Source organism: Triplophysa dalaica, chromosome 3 (assembly GCF_015846415.1).
Source record: "Triplophysa dalaica isolate WHDGS20190420 chromosome 3, ASM1584641v1, whole genome shotgun sequence".
Taxonomy (NCBI): domain Eukaryota; kingdom Metazoa; phylum Chordata; class Actinopteri; order Cypriniformes; family Nemacheilidae; genus Triplophysa; species Triplophysa dalaica.
Genome location: NC_079544.1, coordinates 14,276,494 through 14,302,781, shown reverse-complemented (window position 1 = coordinate 14,302,781; position 26,288 = coordinate 14,276,494). Strand labels below are relative to the sequence as shown.

The 26,288-nt window shown below is 36.9% G+C and overlaps 1 protein-coding gene across 2 annotated transcripts in view; it reads right to left on the bottom strand.

Moving 5' to 3' along the window:
• The window catches only part of ak5 (adenylate kinase 5), a 55,139-nt gene that overhangs the window by 16,211 nt on the left and 12,640 nt on the right, over nucleotides 1-26,288 (bottom strand). For both annotated transcript variants that reach the window (XM_056740865.1, XM_056740874.1), the window contains exons 6-8: nucleotides 17,982-18,173; nucleotides 5,386-5,476; nucleotides 605-681 (exon numbers count right to left, since the gene is read on the bottom strand). In XM_056740865.1, the coding sequence (XP_056596843.1) occupies nucleotides 605-681; nucleotides 5,386-5,476; nucleotides 17,982-18,173 (360 nt within the window). The remainder of the gene's footprint in view (nucleotides 1-604; nucleotides 682-5,385; nucleotides 5,477-17,981; nucleotides 18,174-26,288) is intronic.

Here is a 26,288-nt window from a genome sequence, read left to right as displayed (position 1 = left end):
GATTCAGAAACATCGATCACATTTTCCACATTGAAGGTCAGTGAACATGTTCCAGTCAGTAATGCAAATACACTAAGAACATGGTATTAAAGTTTACTTCTAAAATAGCAATGGTGGTAAAATGAGAGAACTTAGACTTTGGCCTCCGGTTTATTAAGACAGGGGCTACAGCAAGAAATACGATCATTCATATGCCCAACCGCTAATACAGGCCTGTCACTCAGCAGCCATTTCCATTTAACACAGTGTTCAGTGTTCGGCCCGCTTCTAACAACCATTCAGCAGTTTCATCTGAGGCTAATCTGAGATTCCAATAACTTCATAATAAATTAAAGTGATGAGACAGATGAGCCACTGTTTGACATGCTGATGATGCTCTGAATGCTATTGTGATGTCACAATAATGGCAAAAACATCAAACCATTGTCATATTGTAAGAAGATATGAGATCCCAGACATTCCCAGATTTTTGTGTATATAATATATGTTATTATTTTATTGTAGTTCTAAGATCATTTCTTAAGTTGTTGACCAGTTGTTGATTACTCTAGATTAGTTTATAAAATATATTTTTATACAAGTATACAAGTGGTGGAGAATGTACCTGTTCATCGAATTTGGTAGGTACATCTGCCAGACTACAGCTGTCTGCTAGTAAACTGAGGTCAAGCTCACTGGGTCCTGCAGAGAGAGGGAAAGCAAAGGATGCAATCATATTGAAAGAAAAAAACATTGATGTAAACAGACAAAAACAGAGGTTGTAGAGTCATACTGTACAAAGAAGGATCTTTATATGCAGTCTTTACACTGAAGCCTCGTATGAGACACTTATTTGCCTCAAACCTACAGCTTGTTATTGAATAATATTTCTTTATTGTTCAGTATCAATAATTGCAGGAGGAACCCTGCTGTTCTTTCTGTAGTGCAGGCAACGATCACTGAGGTTTCCATGTTAGAAAGGTTTCCTATGTGATTCATTAGTCATTCGCATCATTCACAGATGTTTTTGATGCTTGGGATGGTTGTTTCATTACCGATTCTATTGAAAGGATGCTTTAAAAAACCTTGTTTGATTTAATAAGACTAGAATAACATCAGGCAGAAAAGGGTGTCAATTTAGAACAGCCTGAATAACAGTCAAATAAATGTAAGTGAGGATTATAGTAAGGTTTATTCTTAGACAAAACTCAAAGTTAAACACTGTAACACGAGGGCTTTGTGGTGTATTGCTTTTCAAAAACAGCACTATGTTGGAATCTTTGGCCAACTCCAATAGCTGATCCCGACAAATCAATTTATTTCTTTGTTTTCTGTTTCCGAAGCCTATAGCACCCAATAACATGCAGCTTACACTAATGCAGTGAAACGCATGTGGAAATCCTGCCAAAACCAACAGTAATAAGAGCACTTAAAGCTGTTCAGACTGACATAAATCATGGGATTTGACTTCTGAGTGGGGCTGTCACAGTATGCCGGTATTGACAATAACTGTAATATTAATAATTGTCATTAGTGATATAATGTTAACACCTCGCATATGGTAGTATCATAAATTTAGCACCAGTCTCTAGTGGACACTACAACATTGCAGCAACATTACACGTTGAGAGTATACTTGTATTTTAGGTATGATTTACTGCCCTAAACAAGAAACACTTTGAAACAATCTTTTATTTATCGATCCTCACTTCTTACTTAATTGAGCCTTACTAAACATGTCCAATAGAGATTTTAATATTACGTCTTAGAACTTGTTATATGACATATATTAAATGACATCTACAGATATTTTAATACTGATAATTCAGTGTCAGATATTGTTGTATTATGTATAGCAGTGGTTCTCAACTCTATCCCACGAGATCTGTTTTCCTGCCGAGTTTAGTCTCAACTCTGATAAAACACCTGAAGAGGCTTATCAGTGACTTGAATCGCTGTCATGGTGCTTAAATGTCATAAGCTGATAGATTTGCGCAGCGCCGCATTAAATTGAACGCATCTATTCCTAAAGACGATGATTAGCTTGTTCAGGTGTTTCATATCAGAGTTTGTGCTAAACTCAGCAGGAAATGGATCTCGCGGGCCAGAGTTGAGAACCACTGATGTATAGTAAACTGTTTAGTTGTCCCAGGCCTGTGAGTCACTCATCAATCGCTTTCTTCTTAATCTTAAAATCTTGAAATCTTAAAAATCTAAATCTTGTAATTTTGTAAAGTTAAAAAATCTTAATCCTGTAATTATTTTTACATTTACATGTGTCTCATCCTATCTGCCTGTTTGTAAATCTATTCTAATTGTATTACTGAGAAGAGCGCTACAGTATATTTCTTAGCACAGCACAGCTCTGTTCTATTCTATTCTATTCTATTCTATTCTATTCTATTCTATTCTATTCTATTCTATTCTGTTAAGCAAATACTCTGCAAATTCTACTTTGGGTTTTATTATACATTATGCTTATTAACATATAATTTGAACCTAAAACTTTAAATTTTATTCTTATATCTGAAATAACGAGTGCTGTGTTACATTTGAGCAGTATGTGTGTAGGGCCAAACCTGTGCCCTTTTCGAGCCAATGCAATGCTCCGGGAACATGCAGTCCCGTATAACAATGAGGTCATAGATTCTCTGACAAAATCACAACTGGCAAGAGGAAAACTGGTTTGAACTGCAAAAAAATATTTTTCAAAGATTCTGACAGCTCACTGAGTTGAACATAAAAACCAGTATCACAGGGGTTTGGCCTCAGCCATGAGCTCACACGTAAACAGACACACACACACATATGGTTTCAGTTTACCATAAAAACATCTGTTGTAAGTTCTGATTCAGCACACTGCTACACTATGAGCACAGGCTGCCAGAGGCTGATGCTTTGTGACATTGGCTACCTCTTTTCTAGACTAGTACATTGTAGCGTTCGCCTACACCTCCAGTTTCTGTCCTTCAGCACTAAAGCAGAAGTGACAGCAACTTGAAATAGTGTCACACGTTGTCTTACCGAAAGCATGGCTCTGCTTTATCTTTCAAGCCTTTTTGTAGTTCATCTCGTATCTTGGCCACTATTCCTGTAGGATTATGACGGGTATAATGTATTTAATTGTTGGTTTCGCACCTGAGACCTCTGGTAGTAATGGAACATTTCTTTCACAAGTAGGATTATGCGTCACAGGAATGCTTTTACTGATGCAGACGAGGCATTGTAGTAACAACAACAAATAACAACTGAAAGATTGTTCAAGTGGGCATGTGTCATTTCCTGCCTCACTTTAAAATGTTTTATATTGAAATTCAAAGAAATATCAGTTTAGATTGTTAGTTTCTTGTTTGTAATCTATTATCAGATATGATAATGTTGGGGAAATTAAATAGGCCAACTTCTACACAGTAGGAATGACTCATCTAACAAGCAAAGACATTTTCATTTAGTCAATTAGCAGACACTTTTATCCAAAGCGACTTACAAATGAGGCAAACAATGAAAGCAATTGGAACAACATAAGGACAACAAAAAGCATAAGTGCAATAAAACTGGTCTCATATAGCCAACCACAGAAAGAATACAAAGCTAGTTTTTTTCTGTGACATCAAGTGATTCATTCAGTGATTTCCCTTCAGCTCACTGATCAATATGCCATTTAGCACAACAAATCCTGGGCTTTCCAGCACAATCCCCTGTTGCACACTGAAAAATATCTGCAGTATTTTTCTATTTCAGATATTAAAATGGATTACAGGGAATATCCAAGTTAAATGACAGTAACAATCAATAAAATAGTAAATAAAACAGTAAAATTGACTGTTTGTTTGACTGAAGGCTGACAGCACAAAAAAAGATAAAGACAGCGCTGGTACGATAATGATGCACTGTCAGAATGATGTCATGTGTACATTGCAGAAGTGCATAGGCGGATTGGCCATCTAGCAATTCTGGCAAATGCCTGACAGGCCGCGGAACAATTTTTATAATGTGGACCGTTCAGATTTAAAAAAAAAATATCTATATAAATTGTTTTTTCAGGCCGACAGCACATAGGAGTTTTCATGGTGGGCGGTTGCTCAATGTGGGCCAGCACTCTGTAAAGATATAAAGAAATAATAACAATAATAATTTTCATTGCCAATTGTAAGTTTATCACTCTTATATAGGGTAACAATAAGAGGTCATTTACAATTTGTTAACTTTTTGTAGATCATAAAAATAAATTAATAAAATATAATAGCTTTGCCTAAATTATTATTCATAAGTTGAAAAAAAATTATCTATATAGTTTATTTTTACTGATGCAAAATAAAACACAGACCTCACAATCATCCTATTCCCCTCCACAAAGAGGCATCATGCCTTAGACAGCCTTTTATCCTCTGTATACATCATCTCCATTTGGGTCAAATTATTTAACAGCCCTTGTTTTTGTGTTGCTATCAGTCCCACCCGGCAGCACCAGGAAACATTTGTGTTAAAACAAACGTGGCAGTCTGCCACTTCCTCACCTCCCCAGCTCTCCTCAAGGTCACAGAAACCACAGAGACCGAACCGAAGATCACAAAGTTCCTTCTCACACCACCATCCTCTATTCTCTCATTCTGTGCTACCATCGCTTGTAAATATCATCAAGGCTGACTGACATTAACGACGGTTGACAGCATGACACATGGGGATGCAGAAAGTCTGCATCAAGCTCTTACGAAAAACTTCGCCTTTGACTTTGCAGGTACCTTTGTAAGGAGATTAAATTCACGGTGGTTATTTGCTGCTGTTTGGTGTCTGGAGATCAAGAGTTCTCTGATGTGTTCTTCCTGCCAAGGGATGAGGAAATCTTGACAAGCTGATTAATTAAATCCAGTGTCTGGAAATTTTTCATTTGTGGGAAGACGTTTCATAGCTCTTAAAAAATGGGTTCTGTGACCGTTTTGACTTTTTCTTATATTGACAATTTCAGTTTCTGATGCTTGGTAGATTATTAAAGAAGAATGTTTTCTATTCTGACTGTTGACTTCTTTCAACCTAACCAAATTATTTTCTATACACTCTTCTACACGGCTAAAATGGATCGTTTAATGTTGTCAGTTAAAGTGTTTCGCAATATAGCCAAAGCTTCACATATATATGCAGTATATATACAGTATAGATATATATGTATATATATTTTGAATATACACATTTTTCTTTTCTGTCCCATTTTTATATTTTCTACAATTTTATTTCCCATTGAAAGGAAGCTGAAAGGATATATTCATAAAATAACTTTAGTGTAAATCGAAACTGTAAAGGTCAGAATGAATTAGCCAGATTGTAAACTACATGAATTCGCGTGAGATTATTGTAAAAATTGTTCAAAAGAACATTTAAAGGAATTGAAAGTTAATAATATATTCTTACCTGCCACGGGCTCTTTGGTGGGGTACATCTTGTTGTCGACTGTCATGCTGATGTCATAAAACACTTCCTCCTCATCTCGATCTGCATCAAGCTGTAAAAAAACAAAAAAGTGTTTGGTTTGTACCGGGAGTGACTTACAAAGATCTCACACAGGTATGTACGACAACACATAATGAGGAAGCCAAACAATACATTGTTACTTTCCTGAATCATGTTTCAGTGGTCTCTACTAATTATTGCTTCCTATCGGTGGTCCAACACGTCTGCATAAACAAGATTACTGTATCGATCTCAGGCTTGGGTCGGAGCCATGCTGCGATTTCACAATGAAAGTAGACTTCATCACTTTCCTATAACTTCATCATACTATAGGATTCACTAAACCGGACAGGTGCTAGACATACGCCAGCCTCTCAGTTTCAACAGTTACACAGAACAGAAAACCTTCATAAGATGTTTCACAAGGACCTCGTCTAAATGCATAACAATGCATCGTGGCGAAATAAAATTTGAGAAACAGGCAGAAAGAGCAACATCCCAATCCAGTCTCTCTGAATGTTTCCATGACAACAGACTAAAACGAGCAGGTAGTGCGTGGGAGTGTCCCTTGAGCTTCAGAAGATTGTGTACCTGTTGTATATTATTGGATACTGAGTAAGGTGTCGAATATTAGAAATTAACTTGCACGTATTGGATTTCAGATTGGTCTGACCGAAGACGTTTTTCTGTTTTTATTACGATGCAATTTCGTGATATTCTTTCACTCATAAAACAAGTGTGCTGGCAGTATCACAGTAAAAAATACCATTGTAATTGATATGTATCATGAAAAAATACCATATTTATGTATAATGGCATTTACTGAAGGTGTTAGTAGACACGTAGAGTACAGAACAACAGTATAGTAAAGATAGAATATAGCTTTGAATAGACGGCAACTGAATATTTTGGTATACAACGAAATTGGAGCACTTACAAATATTTTTTTTAACTTTATTATACATTTAATCGATTATGTTTGGGCACAAATTAAAAAACTTTTTTACAATATCTGAACAAACTCTCATCGAGAAAAAAGTGTGTCTTTGCCTTTCTCCTCTCCCAGGCGAATCGATATTTACATATAACACTTCCAATGTTGTACATGAGAATCAGATTTGCATTCAGCCCTGCAATGCTCTCCCAAACTTTGCAGCTCACAGAATGTCCTACACATAAGTCAGCCTAATGGTAAAAGTAGCCATTTGGGAGCTAAAAAGCCCAAAATGTTCAAAGACATCTACTGCTTAAAAAGAAAAAGTAGTTCCAGCGCGCTAAAGTAATGCATGGTATTCATTTTTCTCAGATATAAAATACTGTTGCATACTAGCAACTTCTATAACTTCTCAGTAACGGCAATCGCAGAATTTAACACATTATAATACTATTGATGTATATTTCTGGAAAGAGTATCTGTTTGTGGCAGTGAGAGACATGATTATTCTTGACAGGTGGCTCTGAACCTTAACAGCTGTGTGATATTTCATAAATTTTTACTGAACCACATTTTGACTCAGGGGGTGGTCACTCTCAATTTAATTCACTTTCATCAATCCACATGTGAATACAGGAGAGTATGGAAGTTCATGTGTCAGTGGAGAATTCAAAAATGTTTAATAGAATATAGAAGATCAGCTCCACAAATGCAATGTTACAAAAGTGTTTTATGGTGTATTTTTAACATTTTTAATTCATAAGGTTTCTATTAATAAATTATTACTTATTCACAACAGAGGCCCTGCAGCAAGACATCATTTCCATTTCCAAGTATTCTAGTTTCCAAGAATGTTGACATGCTTCAAATCTAGTGTGATTGCAACGTTAGGTCCAGCTTAAATTAGATGTATCTAGAACATATATATATATTAGTGGTGGCAGTGAGACTCTTATCGCGCGATAAAAAAAATGTCGCCGTTAATCTATTCTCAAAGTTGGGTTGGCAGCTGGGTCTATACTACGCAAGCTATGATGACTTTCACCTTGATATTTTAGCGCGGATGTATACCAGCTTAACTGCACTGTACGGGGCGAGAACGAGATTTTTCGACTCGCGTGATTCGCGGAAGCAGAAGCCGCCTCATCATCTCATAACCAGGGCTTCATTCGCGCGATTCGCGCAGCAAGTAGGTCTATTGGCTCTTTGCATTAACATATAAATCACTCGCACTTGACACGCCATTCGCGTTTGGTCTGAACACAACATAACGTTACTGTGAAATTACCGCATCAAACGTGACGTGCTAACATGGATGCAGCTATGAAGCCGCCGGGTTTGCTTCAGGGAATATTAATTTTTAAGAAGCTTCCTTCCCAATAGAAACATCGACAAGACTAAGGTTGTTTGCACCTTGTGCAATGCGGAATTGGTTTAAAAAAAACACTTTCTCTCAACAGGTAGTGGTCTAACTTTAGTTGAAACCAGTAACTTTGTATTGAGATCTAATGTATTATGGCTCCTGTATGACATATCGCTTGTTGCTCCCTCACTCTTTGTAAGTCCCTTTGGATAAAAGCGTCTGCTAAATGACTAAATGTAAATGTACTGTAGGAGCTCTTCCAGTATCAAGTACCACCTAAACGCAAATCATCCCTTAGCTAATGCGAAAGTAAACACAAGTTCATCTTATTGAACATAATTTAATTTTCATCACCAATTATCATAGTAGAACAGCTTTCTCAAGCAGTTTGTGATGCATTTTGGAAACAGGAGAAGAGCCCATGGTCTAATGCACCACCTGGCTTGAGAAACCCGTTCTCAAAGACTTACTTTTAGTCATTATTTGGGTAGCACACATATTCTGAATGCCTTCGGCAGAATTCAAATGAGCCATTTTAATCTAGATTAATCTAGATTAATCTTGGAATTAATCTAGATTAATCTAGATTAAAAAAATTAATCTATGCCCACCACTAATATATATATATATATATATATATATATATATATATATATATATATATATGTTGTTTTGTAAACTGACTGTACTGTTTAGTATCTTGACTAAATGTTTATAAGCTCTCCTTGTAAGTCGCTTTGGATAAAAGCGTCTGCCAAATGAATAAATGTGATCATTGTGTATATATACATATTGATTGTCTTCTAAATGCAAAAGTATCAACATACAGTATGTGTTTATGATCTTCCGTAGAATTAAAGATTTGCATAAAAAGTTTGATTCAATTATCAACTAATTTACTACAAACACATCTACTCAGACCCGAGACGCCAGTGTACTCCTCTTTCATTAGAGGTCATTTCAGAGCATGTTTGAAAGACTCTGACTTCTTCAGGAAATGACATCAAGACCTCTGTGGCGGCAGGAAAGGAACTTGCCACCAAAGCGTCTGAGATGCTTAATTAAATCTATTAAAGGGTCCAACTTCAAATAAAGTTTAACTATTAAATATTACTCACTCTCTCTCTCTGCAGTAGTTTAAATATCTCTATTTGATTGGAACTATATCAGGAAATTATTTTAATGGATTCTTACAACTCCAGTGCAGTTACGCTTTAAAGGGTTAGAGCAGAGACTTATATCAGAGTGCCCTGCTGAAATTACTGACATGCAAAACGCAAAGCAATGAAAACAAATTATTATGCTGCTGGTTGAATCTTCAGTTGTGTGTTTTTAAATAGTTTATTATAACCTGTAGTGTGTCGGGGGGCTATTGACCTCAAAAGACCAGTTACATAAAACTGCATGACAAAGAAAATGTACTGAGAAAATTGACAGCAGGTCATTTTCAATCAACTATATTAAATAATTTTTTAAGGATCCACATCTTTGCGAATGTAATAAAAAACACAAGTAGTCTGTTTGGTAACCATGGATTCTGTCACAGCAGGGATAGCAGGCTGTGTACAAAATTAACACATTTGTCACAATAATAATTAATGAAATTTCCAATTTAAGATTTGCAGTAGTTACAGTAACATGTACAGCATCAAAGTTGTCTCATTTGTATTGTAGAACAATAGTTGATACTGAAATACAGCAGAGAACGACAGAAAGAGCAAACCATGAGCAATAAAACTGTTCTCCCGGTGGAGAAAATCTAGAGCTGTACAATAATACTTGAACTCTTATAAAAAGACAAAGCGAATAAATAAGCGTATCATAGGCCTATATTAATGTACTGCACTTTATGTATTTGATGTGTTTTAAAAATGAATAAGGCCGTCAATGCAAGTCTGAACTTTAAAAAATCGAATATCCCCCATCTACTTCGTCAAAAATGACATTTGTTTGCAAATTATCTCTTCCTCTCAAAGGGTAATGAGTAAAGAAATACTTAATACTGTATCTCTCAATCTCTCTGAAGGTCACTTCAACATAGCGACAAGCTAAAGAAATTATGAATGGATGCCAAACTAAAATCATTTCCTCCTTTGTCATGGTTCTCATTACCTTCATTATGTCCACCTTGACAGGCAGTTTATACGAGACCATTTTCATCTAAAAACGAAAACCTTTTATGCATTTTGGCTGTTAATTTACCCGAAAACTGCATTTTGTGGGACTGAAAACGCAAACGACGCCATTATTAAAACAATTTTTTATTGTAAGGTTAGGTTTAAGGTTGGGGTAGGTGTATGCATTAGCTAACATAATTTGTTGCAAATTTATGGTGAGATTTTGCAACACTTTCGTGTATCCCTCCTAGTCACAACACCATAGGCATGCACAAGTATTCCCCAAACAATAACTGCGGGCTCGATGCTGCAGTGCCGCGTGACATACTTATTAACAACCAGCGGAGACATAGTATTTATATGCACACAACTATAAATAAACAAACACGCCGACAAAGTGTTCTTTTAGATTAAAGCTCTTTTAGATTAAAACAGGGTATGCAGTTGCGCAACAGTTTCTTTATAGCGCAGCAGCACCATCCACTGGCCTGGCATGCATAACACATCGTTTTATTCGTTTTCACGGATCCATGTTAATGCAGATTGTTTTGATAACGCAGCTGTGTGTACATGAAACTTTTCAAAAACACAAAAGAAAAACTTTCCCGTTTTATCGTGTAAACATACTCTTTTAACTCTCCAGATGATCGTGAATGAAACTGTTTATCATGCAGAGATGAGCTTCTTCCATAAGGTAAACAGAGGTGGTGTATGCGGAATAATCTGGCTCTTCGTGACAGCTCTTGGGGTGTCTGTAATTACGGTCTAACTGAGAATGACTTATAGAAGCAATTTGTGCTTAATTATCAGTTTATCTGTCTGTCAGAGGCCCGCAGTATAGAACTCACACAGCCTTTACTTCCATTTCCAGGCGATTCATTAAAAGGAATGCATTCACCTACATCACTTACTACACGCATCATTTGTACCCCAGTTATCATTTTGAGCAAATGTAATTAAGTGTCATTAGAAAATTGATAAGATTCAATCAGACAGAGGCAAATGTTTGATGTTTGAAACTGAAAGATTTTATATTTCTGCTTGAGACAGCAAGCACATCCTATTTACACATCAAAAACAAGAAAATCTATAAGTAATAAGCTATTTTCTACCCAGGTTTTGAGGCTGGCTTGCAAACGCTCAGTTTTAATGGGCGTGCCGCATTGAAGACTTTATAAGTAAACGCCCACTGCTTTGATTGGATAACAGTTTGCGTAGTTGGAGCCTTCTGTGAATTTGGTTAGAGACGTAACGTTAGCCTTCACATTAGCACCATTCACAGTTTTCGCATGGCATTAGTATTATCTGAAGACCTCCTGTGATTTATATATGACCTCCCCACATCAGTATTTCATGTGACTCATTCGCACAAGATGATTTTACACAAATTTACTGACTTATTTCGCGGATGCGATGGCAAGGCTTTGCATTTAGTCTGTTTAGCCTATACTTGTATTGCATTTAATGATATATGACCATACCTGTCAGCATTTGAGACCAGTGATCACGAACCAGACAAAAGACCACCGGGGTCTCAAATGATACAAGAGTTTCCATGGTAAATAAACAAACGGGAGACTCCCAGTAACTCATGGATATCACCCAGCACCCGAAATACCAGAACACTTCAAAACAAGCTCCATTATTCGCAAACGGTGGATAAAACCTTGAAAAATTATATATGAGCCCACCAAATCACAGAGATCCCATCTTGCAAGGGCTTAAGATCAGACAACCTCTGCAATTACTACAAATGACTAGAGGCCAACTGGTAATAATAATCTTGTGCGATAGTGCTCAGGGCACATCAACCGATCTCTAACAAAGTAATAGTGACAAAGTCACTAAAGAAATAGTACTAAAATGTTTTACTCACATAAGATTGCTGCACCATTCCTATCATATCCAATATTGAAGGCACAGCACTGCTTTTTAATTATAAACTCTACACAAATTCAGTGTCGACCTGTGCCTTGTTCATAAAGGATTTCTCAGAGAAAAGAAATGAACAAACGCTCTATGTTTTTCCAACATTAGCTGGAACGTCTTTAAAATAAACTTTAACCCCGCATTCCTAATATCAGAATCCGAAGGAAGGTTATGCTGCGACTGTATTCTTCCACAACCAGGGATTGTCACTTGTGGTACTTCAGTTCTGTCATGCGTGAACCACTGGGCGGGGCTAAAGACATAGTTGTTGACATTTTTTTTTGGAGGCGGTGTTCAACCTATCAATGTCGTCATAGATAGGTGCATCCCAGAAGCTGGTGTTCGCTTAGCATGGTGTCAATAACAGATGTAATCTCAGTAACAAGGGCGTTTTCAGTTCTGACTCTTACATGATGTTCACGTGAATACAATTCGCTCTTATATAAAACCTTAAAGCTTATATAACAAAAGCTTGGGTTAAAATTGTTAATTTAATTCATGCCTCCTTTAACGTAACAGTCATGTAAACTATTTATAGCACAAAGGGGATGAGCTCTTGAGAAATTGCTTTAGTTCTGCTTTGACTGTGAACATCCTTTATCTATAGTAATAAATCCTCGTCTTGGTGTCTGTTGTGCTGCTATGTATAGAAAAACGGTTTAATTTAGCAAACATCGATACCTGTGGTGTTCTCTGAGTCAATAGTAAATATAAAAAATTGTCTACAACTGAATGAAACATGCAGGGCTAAAGGTTGGTGGTGAGGGGAAGGTTACATTGCTGTAGTTCTGCAATGTATAAATATTTCAATAAAAAGAATGATGACTAAAAAAGCATGACAAAATTAATCTTAAATAAAAAAACATCTCAAGACGGTCGAAAACAGTTGCGAGAGCTGATAAGACTAAAGCAAAAATTTGGCCTCTGTACGACAAAGCAGATGTTGTACAAATTGACACCTTTCAGGAGAAATCTAAAAGAACCCGAGACCTAGTTGAGAACAGATGGTGAATCTATTTAGTATTTGAGACTGAGATGGGTTTGATTTAAATCCTCCCCTTTTTCATCATTAAATAGCTTCAATGCTTGGTACATACAATATGTATGTAAGTGAGTGGAAGACCCTGCATGCTGCGGTCCTTCTGAAAGCTTGTATCTCCTGATTCTTTTTGTTGTTGCCAGAAATCATTATTATTAGTCACCCTTTGTTTGTCACGGTTTTGCAAATGTTCAACCAAATAAAAAGTATAAAAAGGGCAGGTCAACTTTGAAAACACAGTATTTAAAAAAGTACACTGTTTTTTAATTTGCAAAAAAATTGGATAGGAACATCTGAGGTTTTAGATGGACTGTGTGCCAATGTTTTTGTGCCCCCACATAACTTTCAGACATGAGGTCATATCTTCATAGTCTCATGCACTTTTCACTTTATTTTCACACAGTATTTCACAAAAGTCAGGCTGTTTTTGAAAAACATGAGGGTGAACTGCTACTTTAACTATAACTAAAAAGCTGAAAAACTAGAATCCCCCTGTTTTATTTCCTCTCGTACTGAACCTGATTGGTTGATAAAATCGGCTTCTTTATGATTTAACCCTTAAGTTTAGGTTAAATTAATAGTAAAGTTCCATACCATGGTAGTTTTACTTAACAAAGTTTTGCAGTTTTGAAACTGGTTATACAGTGCCTGCAGGCAGAATGAGACATACCTGTATAGCAGCAAACTAGCAAAGTTTCGATCAGAGCTGACAAAGTGACGATGACAATTTGACAGCCAGCACACAAACCATCCTGCATTCAGCTGGCATTAATGGCACATTTCATTTATGTCAAGGGAACCCATATATCTCTTATAAGACATAAGTCTCTCCTAAATCTCTGGCGATGTTGCATCACTGACAGTATTTGCAACTAAGATGATAGCCTGCTAGTCCAATTTGTTGCAAATAAATTCAGCAGATGGAGGTCCTCCATGTTCGGCTGGTTCATTTCTCTTGGAATGAGAACAAGATGGAAGAGGAAGCTATAGCAAAATGTGTTAAAGCATGCATGTATTATACCCTCAGTCCTTTTTATTCATTTTTATTCATTTTAATTGACCCATACTCTTTACACCACCATACTGGAAGGCAAGGACAGCTGGGAGGGAATAGGAAATGAATGGCACCAGCATGAGTTTCAAAGCAACTCCATTCGCCCAGTGTCATCCAAACGGCTATATCATGAGGTAAAATTGTCTCTACATCAAGTGCTCTGCCCTTATAAGTGAGTAGGGAACATATGCGATTGGAACGCATGCGAAGCAGTTTCTCAAACTGTGCATTACCAGTTATAATGTTGCAAATAGCGTTAAATTTCTTGCACAGATCGATTGATTCACTTAAACAAGATGTCATCAATACATCAAAAGAAGCCGCAGGGATTACTGTTATGTTGCCTCTATCTGTATCTTCAACTTTTTAAGACATGAACCTGTGGACTTGCATTTTGTGAAAAACCATGGTCCACAACTCCAGGTAAAAATCTTTATTTTTCTACCTAAGAAAAAATGTCACATACATCTTGGATGGTTTGAGGTTTGATTAATTGATCATCCAGCTCCTCTTATCCAATGCAATTTAGGTTACAAATATTTTGCATTTTTTTTGCATGCAGTATTTTGGGCTCTTATTTATTCAATTCTGCATTGTGGGACCTGGTACACATGATTGAACAGTGTTGGAATTGCATAAATGATTTTAACTGGAAAACTAACTTCATGATAGATAGACAGACAGACGGACAGACAAAACAACAAACTGAATGGTTATTTTGTCTGAGTTGTATTCAGTTGTAAGCTTTATCAGTAAGGTAAAGATGTGTTTTTTTTCTATTTTCTATATAAATCTCAAAATTTGATTATTAATAATTATTCTTAATTCATTGAATAAGACTGCCTAAAAAATAACAAGTAACTAAAACTCTAGTAGTTTTTGAGAAAAGTAATTTTTACTTTTACTAAATTACATTGTTAACACCAGTACTTTTGCTTGTAATTGAGTACAATTTCAGCAATTTAACAGTACTTGTCCTTAAGTACAAATTTCTAGTACTCTTTCCACCACTGATCATATATTATGATATGAACTAGCCTACCTCTCAGGCAACGTTAAATAACTTAAATATTTACAGAGATGAAATGATATACCAATCAATATTTATCCACTTGGACATTGTTCTTGTTTCTGATTGTTGTCTTGATTTTTGTTGTCTGTAGTAAGGTTCAATAAAAGGAACGAAGGAGTCAAGAACCGGCAAACATTTAAACAAAATTTTAATATAATTAATAACAGCCGGTGGCCCCTCAAGGTAAATACAAATACAAACATGTTCAGGCCCGGTCCTCTCTCTTCGACGGTCTGGTCGCTCGTTCTCTTATATGCTCCCGATCTCCTACGTGATTCGAGTCCGGTGTGTGCACAGCTGGTGCTCATTAACAATTACTCACCGGTCTCGAACCACGGTCTCGCCCCGCCTACTCCACTACATTGTCCGTTTCCTTTTATTTCATTTTCTTGTTCTGTTTTGCGCCTCGTTTCTTTGCTGGACCTATTTGGTCATGTGACTGGCAGTGATTGACATAACAACTGGATTTAAATAAAATATATCTGTTGAACTCGTTTAAAATGATGAAACGTTTTATAAAATTACTTTTTTTTTAAACATTTTCTATTAATTAAAACGTTTTATTTACAAAAGCTTTAACTATTATTTTGGCCAAATTTTGCCCCCCCCATGTGCGGCGCCCCTATGCACCGCATATAGTGTACACCACATTCTGATTTCCAGTACTACACTGTGAGGAGAACATCTCTCATCTCAAACACAGCAGTGTTTAAAAGTACCTTGTTAAACATCCATCCCTCAACAGATTTGTAAGGTTTGTTGTTTATCAACATTTATTTCTAAAGAAGGCAAAATGGAACAGTATGGAACAGTCCAAGTAATATTCAGCCGGTCTTTCTTGTGACATTGAGGAAATAAATCAAGATTAATAAGGAATTACATTTTATTAATGTCATTTACAGCTGATTATTGCAGTGTACTTTGGTTGATATCAGACTGCCACAGATGGAAGAGATTAATTAAGTCATCTCGCCTGAGCTGTGTCTGAATCACATTCAACCATCTGAAATGCCAACAGATTTAACACAAACCTCCTCGCTTTATATCAGATAAACACATTTCCTTAAAAAAAACTTACTCCGCCTACAACACTATTCAAATGATCACACTTATTAATGATAGAATAAAGTTACTCTGATTTCACTAGAATAAATAGCTGAAATTTATTTAAGATTATTGTATTGAGTCTTTGCCTCGGTTTGCATCTTATTTATAAGATTTGAGGATTCAAATTTGTTTTGAACTTTTGAGATAACAAAATATATAGCGTTATATAAAAACATACTTTAAAGCTTGAATCTTCCCAATGAAAAAGCTAATTTATATAAACAAGCTGCAATACGGGTTCAAAATTAATAGGCTGTTATTAAATGAAAATAAAATTATAGTATGAACCAAATTTAATAGCAAGTCAGTGTAATATCTCCAATGTTTGCTAATCTGATGCTTTGAAATGAAGTCACTACTGCCCAACACACAACACTAGAGCCATCAGTCTCCTGCCAGTTAATTAAGTCTTGTCGACAGGAAGTGAAAAAAACACCATGCTCCATTGGCCTTTCCAATGCCAATTTCATTATAAAAGGTATGTTCTATATTACACTGCAAGATGCATCATGTTACTGGATAACAGGACTTTCAGTTTGAACTAAATGATCTGTAGAATGTGCGGCTCGAAGGAGTGGAACGTTGTCATTTATCTTTCTCAATCCCTGATCACACACCTGTACTCCCCCAAACCTGTTCATGCTGCCATTTTACCCAAAACTAGACAAAACTATATATTTTATTCAAATAGGTATAAATGGTTTATTCTTTTATCTTCCCATTTTCTAGTTTATAGGTAATTTTGTCTATTGCTGTGTAGAAGCAGTCTAAGTTGGCACAGGAGCGGGTGAAATGTGGGCTTTTAGCAATCGCCTGCCTCGTGATAAACACACAAAAAAGACTCAGGATGGACACTCAAATACCTTTAGGCAAGGATTAGTTTGTTTTTATAATTAAAGGATAAGTTCAGCCAAAAATAATAATTCTGTCATTATTTACTCCAAAGCTGTATGACTTTAATCCTTTTCTAAAAAAAAGTCATGTAGGTTTGTAATGACATAAGAGTGACTCATTTTTGAGTGAAGTGTATAAGAACTTAAGAAACAACCCAGAACTCCATTATCACCTTTCAAATGTTTTATATCATACGTCTAAATGTCTGCAGTTGGGTTTCTATTTTAGCTTAAATCTCATTCTGTGTGGAAGCGTATCCCCTGCAGCTATTTAAAGGCAAATGAAAATAACCACCAAAGCACTACTCCTGTTATTTCCCATGTGAACTCTTAGATGTAACTTTGATTTGACATCTAAAGCATTTCCCCGTCCTAAATTCCCCTGCTTCAAGGTCTTTCTCCTCAATCTTATCTGTGACTCAGGTCATTAGAACTAAAGGCTGTAATCAGCGTTCAACATCACGTCCTCATTATCTTTGTTTATTAACTAAAAGAAGCTCACGAGAGACACATGCTGAATCTAACTGCTTTTATTTCCAGCCCCTCTCGGATCACATTTGAATATATATATATTAATTACTCAAAGTGATAAAGAGCGTGTCTTAATGATACTGACAGCGGTGGGACTTTGTGGTGGATGTGCACCTGGTCAGTGCAGTTAAATACGGCAGCATGGGATTTCATAACATCATTCCTGAAATGTGCGCAGGTGTGTTTCTTAACTTTTAAGCACTTTGGTATCAAATTGATACTTGTTTGATTTGCAAAAAACGAATTATGCATGCCTCTTATTCTTGGCAATATGCATACCTCTTATTATAATATATAATGCATTTATTAAGTGACTATAGCCTAGATAATGTGTGGGTTTATTTATTGCTAATGTATTGTCCCTACATCACTGCAAAATATGTTAAATGGTCTGGTGTAAGTGAGAGATGCGGAAATGTCAAAGGTGACGTTTTTACACAATCTCGTGGCAATAAGGAAATATTCGACTTTTCTTATGTTTCAATAAGTTACATTACATATCCAAAAGTATTACTTACTGTGACGATGAGGCCTTTCTCCTGAAAGTATTTGACCAGAGGGATGGCATTCTGTTTGAAATTAGTCAAGCGTCGATCTATGGCTTTAGGGTTGTCATCCGGGCGACCATGCTGCTCGGCCCGCTTCTCCAGACGCTCCTTCAGACGCTGGTTAGAGCAGGCCAGAAACAGCACAAGGTCTGGAGTGCAGATCTGCAGGGACAGAGAGGAGGTGAGTGTCTCCTTGTAAATGAACAAAACAATTAACATAATGGGCCCTATTTTAACGATCTGAAACGCAAGTGTCAAAGCGCAAAGCGCAAGTAACTTTGTGGGCGGGTCTCGGCGCTGTTGCTATTTTCCCGGCGGGATAAATGGCTCTTGCGCCCGGCGCAAATCTAAAATGGGTTGGTCTGAAGTAGCTTCATTATTCATAGGTGTGGTTTGGGCGTAACAGGGAATAAACCAATCAGAGCGTCATCCAACATTCCCTTTAAAAGCAGGTGCGCAAGTTCCATTATGGATTGCTATTATTATGGCGTATTTACCAGGCGCACACCAGGAGCGGTTCACAGCCGAGGAGACTGATGTTCTTGTAAGAGCAGTGAAAGACAGAGAAGTTGTGTTGTATGGGGATGGGAGAAACCCACCCAAAATAGCGTCGGTTAAACAGGCGTGGGAGGAAATAGCCACAATTGTTTCATCAGCTGGCATCCCCAGGACGTCGCACCAGTGCCGCAAGCGCTACAATGACATCAGAAGACGGGGAAAGTCCAAGCTTGCCAGCATCAATCGGGCACGCCGTGTTACGGGAGGTGGATCTGCCTCTACTCAGGACCTGACGCCAGCAGAGGACACCACAATGATTTCCGTCATCTCATGTGTTAATATTTTTTTAGTGACACAATTTATGATTTGCAAAAATAACTGTTGCATCTGTGTAGATTACATGAGCAAAGTGTATGCGCGTTGTGCACGCTATACATTATGGTCAAGCATGCGCCCTTAAAATAGCATAATGAACAACGCGCAACGCGCCACTGACTTTAGACTAGGTTTTTTCTGGTCAGTGGCGCAATTGTTTAATGGAACAGCAAAATAGCACCAGGGATTGTTTGCGCCGGAACACGCCTCCTTTTTTGCGCTGAACCGCCCAGGGAGCGCAAGTTCATTCACTAGTTTAGCGACTTGCTTCTGTGGAGGGAGAAGCACGCTTTGCGCGGGTGCAAAATAGGAATGACACATGCGTCGGTGTACAAAGTCAATTGCGCTGGGTGCAAGATAGGGCCCAATGTCTTATTTCTGTTTAATACAGTCACCTTCACAATGTCAAGGTCAAAGTGACTATAGAAGTGATCTGTATGTACTTATTTAATGACACTCAGAGGTCAAGGCATCTTCAAGAATTATTCACAGGATATATTGTGACCCTTCACATTATAATGAAAAAAATCTATATGTTGATGAGAGGAATTAAGCATGCATCAAGTGTCATATATAAAACATTCATCCATTAAACCATAGGAAAAGCATTTTTAATGATTGAAGATTTAAAGCAATGTCACATGTTTTAAAGTGGTAATTCAACCAAAAAATGACACTTCCTGGTCCTGTTTCCTGTTAGACGTTTTTCCGCAGAGCACAGAATTTTTTTTTTTTTGAAGAATGTTAGTAACCAGCACCCATTAACTTGTATTGGTTTTGTGTCCATGCAATAGAAGTGAATAAGTGCCTATTGGTTACCAACTTTCTTCAAAATATCTTCTTTTGTGTGATACGGAAAGTCATATTGGTTTTAAACAAGATGGTGAGTAAATGATGGCAGAATTTAAATTTTTGGGTGAACTATTCCCTTAAACATTTTTATTTTGACTTTGCCATGAGTATGAACACATACTCACATACTATAACTCAATTGCAACCTAAGGCCGTGTTCACACTTGCCTTCTTTTTTGACAAGAAAAAGTGGACAATGGCGATTTGTTTAGTAAAACAAAACGCTCACAGTGTTACATTTATGCATTTGGCAAACGCTTTTATTCAAAGCGACTTACATTGCGTTATCCTATACATTTATACATAGGTATTTGCAACCCACAACCTTGCATTGTTAACACAATTCTCTTACCACTGAGCTACAGGAAAGCTATGTTATGGTTACAAATAGCAGCCGGCAATGTTCAAAGATAGCGTTTGTGCACGAAGGCAGACAGCCTTCATAATCAGCGTAATGTAAGTCTATTTAAATTATAAAAAGAGAGCGTCTTTGCAAAAAAAAATCACATATTTAAAAACTACAATACTAATTTCTTGCTAGAAATGCAATCAAAAGTTATTGAAAGTGAAAATGAAACTTACTTTAATACAAAACTGCTCCAACGGCAGGGTCAGCGCTTTAACCCGCCCCCTCAGATAAAAATGTATGTGAATTTTAATTAATGAATTTTTTTTAACATCCTATTCATAAATTTAATTTGTGAACTGTATTGTCTTTCTACTGTGTATATTAAAATACAAATTATTATTTAGTAAAGGACATTCTGTTTGGCAAAGTCGCATTTCGATTGGTTGTTTCATATAGCACGCTCAGGCATCCTGACATTACATATTGGAAAAGGAACAGGCTTTGTGCATTTCATAATTTCACATAATTATCATGGACATTCGAAACTGGATTAAAAAGAAAAAAACGACCCATGCCCGTCTACCCCACTCACCAATGTCACTCCGCCCACCAAAAGTAACGACTCGCCCACACCGTTTAGTGTGCCAGAGGACCTTGGCAAAGACGTTTTTCAAAAAAAACCTTTCCAACAGCATAAGACTAAGCGATCATTTTCAACAAATTGGTACAAAGATTGGAAATTTGGTTGAAGTTTTTGCAACCACTGGTTTTAGCAATTGTAAACATGCAACTGATAAAACCAAATGATTTAGCAGACATGCTAACCGCTGGTTAGGGATTTCAACCCTGGTTAATTCAGAACACTTTTCTATAAACTTATGTACGTGTCTGCAATTATAGACATTATTGAATTCCTAGTCTCAACCGAACTGCCGTTGAGGGGCGCCATTGATTCAACTACCACAAACGGGTTGCAAATATGTTGTGTAATTTTGGTGTTGTTATCATTTTTATATTGTTAAGCAATAAATGCTTTCCTGTAGCTCAGTGGTTAGATCATGGCGTTAGCATATAGCGTATGTGATGATAAAGCTGAAGTGGACAAGTAAAACATCTGTGTGATTTGACATCCTCTGTAGGTTGCAAATAATGATACACTGTAATAAAGTATCCACGATCATTTTGTGGGAAAATTAATGATTGTGCAAGAGTGCGTGAGCAAGAGTAAACTTTCCGCTGTATTTGTCATCTCCTTCGCAGTCTGACAGGTTTTCTTTGAAGTTGTGCTGGTAAATGTAGATAAACTTTCTGGATTGTATTTACATTACACTGAGATCTGATCACAATGCGTCCTCGACTACCTCTGGATCAGGAGACGCTGATCGGATGACATTCGGATCAGAAGCGCGTATACACTTCAATGTGTATGTGGACAACATCCAGATACAGATAGCATGTTAATTCCAAATATAAACGCAGCCTTTGAAACAAATGTGTAATATAATGCAATGTAAATCACTTCGGATTAAAGCATCTGCCAAATGCATAAATATGATTGTAAATGTAAATTATTTATTAATATAGTCGTATATTAATAAATGATATATTATTAATATAGTCGGGGCAGTCGTGGCCTAATGGTTAGAGGGTTGGACTCGTGACCAGAAGGTTGCCGGTTCGATCCTCAGGTCAGGCGGGTAACGATTGAGGTGTCCTTGAGCAAGGCACCTAACCCCTACTTGCTCCCCGGGCGCTACAGTGATAGCTGCCCACTGCTCTGGGTGTATGTGTGTTCACCACTTGCTGTGCGTGTGTTCACTACTCTCTGGATGGGTTAAAAGCAGAGGTATATCTCGGATATGGGTCACCATAACTGACAAATTAGTCACTTTCACTTTTCACTTTCACTTTAATATATGATTCAGCATTTTTTTATTATATGTAGTAAGATCAGTGTTGGGTGTAACTAGTTACAGTTACTTTTGATGTAATTAAACTAAATCCTTTTGAAATATATGCATGTGCAATAGTGTAATTGACATCAAAATTCAAAGTCTTACTTTAAAATCTGTGCTTTAATGTATAATTCTCACATTTGTAATACTTTGGTCAGTTAATAATATTATTAATTGAATGATTTAAATAAGCCGTTTCATGTCTATCCTTGAATCACTTAACTAATCAAGGTAGATGTAGCATATAGAACGTAATTAGTAATCATTAAATACTTTTTGGACAGTAATCTAATTACACTATTGAATATGTAATGAGTAACTAGTAATTAATTACTTTTTCAGAGTAACTTACCCAACACTGAATAAGATTAAAAGTATGACAAACGTGCTTTTCATGAAGATTGCTCACTAGGTTTAATTCTTGTGATTGTAGTAGGGACATGTTTGATTACTACTTTAAATAATATAGGGACCTATCATGTATGCATTTTCTAGCTGGGATTACCATGTATCACGTGATCGGCCCCCCCTCATATTTCATACGACCCGTCTTCATCGCTCTGCTGATACCAGATCCAACTGGTGTTTTGGCCGCCATTTTATTTTTCGAGCTTTTTTCTCGACCAATAACATTCCTATCGTGTTTTTATTGAAACAGTGCTCAAAAGGTGCTTGATGTAGGCCATACTTTTCAGAAAAGTTTTTACAACTCCAAAAGATGCTCTGAGCTGCAGAAAAAGACGCTGGCATTTAAAAAAAAGCGAGGACTTTTTTTGAAAACGGTTTACTTCATAGGATACAAATGTAAAACAGACACTAGCAGCTTCAAAAAAGAAGTCAAGTGTGAACACTGCCTAAACGAAAAACAGTTGCTATGGTTACGATTCCACAATAAACTAAACAATTGTCAAAGACTAACAAAAATAAACGTCAAAGCCTTCTGATAACATATCTACTGTTGTCGGGCTGCAGTTTAATAGACATGTATCAGCCATTTACACACACACAAACACACACACTGAGAGACAAACACGTTTGTATTTCAATGAAATATCATTCAGTGATTTTCCATCGACTGCCATTATCAGTTGCCTCTTTTTTCTATGATAATTTTTTCTATCCCTGAACAATGTAGCCACGATCTGAGCGAAAAACACACATATACTTGCTGCGTCCTTATCAAGTCCAATATGTCAAATAACTTAATTGTATTCAGCCAAACAGCACGTCAAGCCTTGTGTTAACTGCAGGTTTCTGTTCAGCTGGCTGACAAGGATTGCATTAGGATGATTAGAAATCAATGAATGCCCTCGAAAGCTTAAAGTAACATCTTGGATTTTATTTCGTCTATGGGACAAAGTGGCCACAGAACTACATTGAATTTTATATGTAGATCATGTTGGCAACATTGCGACCTCAAAGAGCATATATTTACCTCAAATTCAATGACATCTTTGTAACTAGTTTGCTAGGAAGCATTTTGGAAATATGTATTTAATCAGTCATCTGCTGGTGAAGAAAAACCTACAAATGTCAGTTCTAAACAGCCTGAAAGCTTGCCACAAAACAGAAAGCATGCTGATTATCTCAAAAGAAAGCTTGGCAGGCGAAATGTCAGCGTAAGTTACGATACTGACATGAATTTCTGCCATTTTTGAACTGGAATCTGTTTCTGCTATTCACTCCAAATGTACTGTATCTCATTATTTTTATCTCTGACCAGATTGCTTGTCAAGTAAGCTGTCTGTTATTGAGATACATTCAGGATGAGATATTCTCTCATAAACTTATTTCTTCTGTTTAGATTTATACCCAGTGATATGCCAAGCAGCACAAATGATTTTCTCTTTCACTTCTGTATTGTATTTAAACTTAGATTATTGCTTCAGAAGACTAAGAAGTGTTTTATGTTTGTTTTTTAAAGCTTGAAAGGGTGTCACTGTATCTGTCAGTGAAAAAAACGCTCCATTGACATCCTGCTTTTGTGTTTCAAGGAAAGTCAAAGGGTTTTGTATGTCTTTGTTAAAAGAATCTACCTTTTGCCCAAATACATTTTCACATCACAAACCAGATCTTTCAGGCACCTATTTTCAATGAAATTAAGAAAATATTTGAAATTGGCTAACAGGTGTTTAATAATAATGTACATTGAAAGGTTAGTAGGTAGTAGAAAGATCTTTATTGAGCCAATTAGTTGGCATCCATTTAATACATATAATCATCCTTGCTGTGTCGAAACGGAATGAAGTTTAATTTATACAGACTCTGAATGAGCATGTCAATCTGATGTCAATCTGGCCTAACATATGAAGGAAGGCGAGGATTTTTGTCCAATCAAATGAAAGAGGGGGGGGGGGTGCTGTATTGATAGAAGCCGAGGTTGGAAAAGTGAAAGAGCCTGATGTAAGTAGCTAAATATTTAATGATTGACAACTGTATTATCATATAAATGTTAAGCCCGTTCACGTATCGCTGGCACGTGTAAAACGCTGGCTGTGTCTCCTTTTTCCATTTTCGGGCGCCTGTGAGTTCTCCCTTGGGGTCTGCCGTTACTATATGAGCACAATTTACGCTTGTCAACATTTAAATAACAGACCTCAGTGAACAACCGATGTCGAGTAATGGTTAACGCAGTCGCGAACAGACGGAGGGGGCCCTTTAAATTTTTTTGCATATGGGGCCGGACCTGACTTGCTATGCCACTGAACAGTATCAAAATTCCTAAGCAAACCTTCACATATGTAAACAGTAGATTCAGCCCCGAACCCAAAACACAATCATACGCGCACGCATGCTTCGTTGTGAATAAATTCATGAAGCAGCAGTACAAAGCCCGGACTTAATAGCAGTATTCACACTGTCAAATGACATTAGATGGCACATCGGGGGGGGGAGAAGCTCTGCGGCCCCCCATGGACTGCCGTGAATTGAGAATAAAATTGTGTTCACCTCGAAGGATTTTTGGAAAATGGTCTGGCATGTTGTTTTAAAGGGAATTACTCCTAAAAGACCCAGGAGAGCCACTGCCAGTTAAACCTCCCGATGTGTATTGCACGAGACAAGCTGCCAATCTACAGGAGCATAATGGGAACCCTCTGAGAAACACTCCTGTCCTCTGTTCTTTCACTAGCCTCTCTATGGTATAAGCCTTTTCCTAATCTTTGAAATCTATTAATAGTGCACTGTTTTCTATTAATCCATCGTCATTTCCTTGTGTTCTTGTTGTTCATTCCATTAACACCATGCCTCTGTGAAATCCTTCTCCATTTTCTTTTAAGATTCACTATACTAATATGCTATATTTAAGGTGCAATGTGGAAGATTATGGAGGATCTATTGACATAAAAGCAATATAATATTCATAACTGTCTTCAGAGGTGTATATAGACATATTACATAATGAAGCGTTATGTTTTATTTCCTTAGAATGAGCAATTTCTATCTACATACACCATGGGTACCCTTGCATGGAAATCGCCACTTTTTTTCTACAGTGGCCCTAAACGGACAAACAGCTCTACATAGTGCGTTTTGTAAAAACATTATCTTCTTTGGCAAAGAAGTGAAAACTTGACGACATCTTAGTCCTGTGTCAGCCACCATAGTGTTTCGAAAGAGATGGCTGAGCACGGAGTGAGATGTTGGTTGCAATTCACAATCACTAGATGCCGCTAAAATCCACATTGCTCCTTTAAAAGGATAGTTCATCGAAAATTCATAATGATATTAATATCTTCATCATCTTAATTGTTATTTACACACTTTCATGCCATTACATACATGTTTTCTTAGGAAATACAGCAGCATACTGGGTTGGAATGACATGAAGGTGTGTAAATAGGTTTTTGGTAGAAGGATCCCTTTGAGTAAGCAGATTTAAAGCATTACTGTCAGCATCGTCCTCTGTCAAACCACTGCTACATGCCAACCTCATTCAGACAACAACTCATTCAACAACCTCAGTCTCATTATGCCATATTAACAAAACCCCTTTAGTGCCAAAATATAAAAACATTTTTATTAATTTGACAGTAAAGGCCACTAAAAACAACAAGGTCAACAGAAAGGCCCTGCTGTCCAATATCACAATGTTAGTCAAGTAACAGTGTTCTGTCTGGAGACAGAAAATTATAGTTACCCAGAAATAATAATTCTGCCATCATTCACTCACCCTCTTTTCATTTCAAATCTGTATGACTTTCTTTCTTGCGCAGAACCCAAACTGAGATAATTTGAATAATGTTGTTT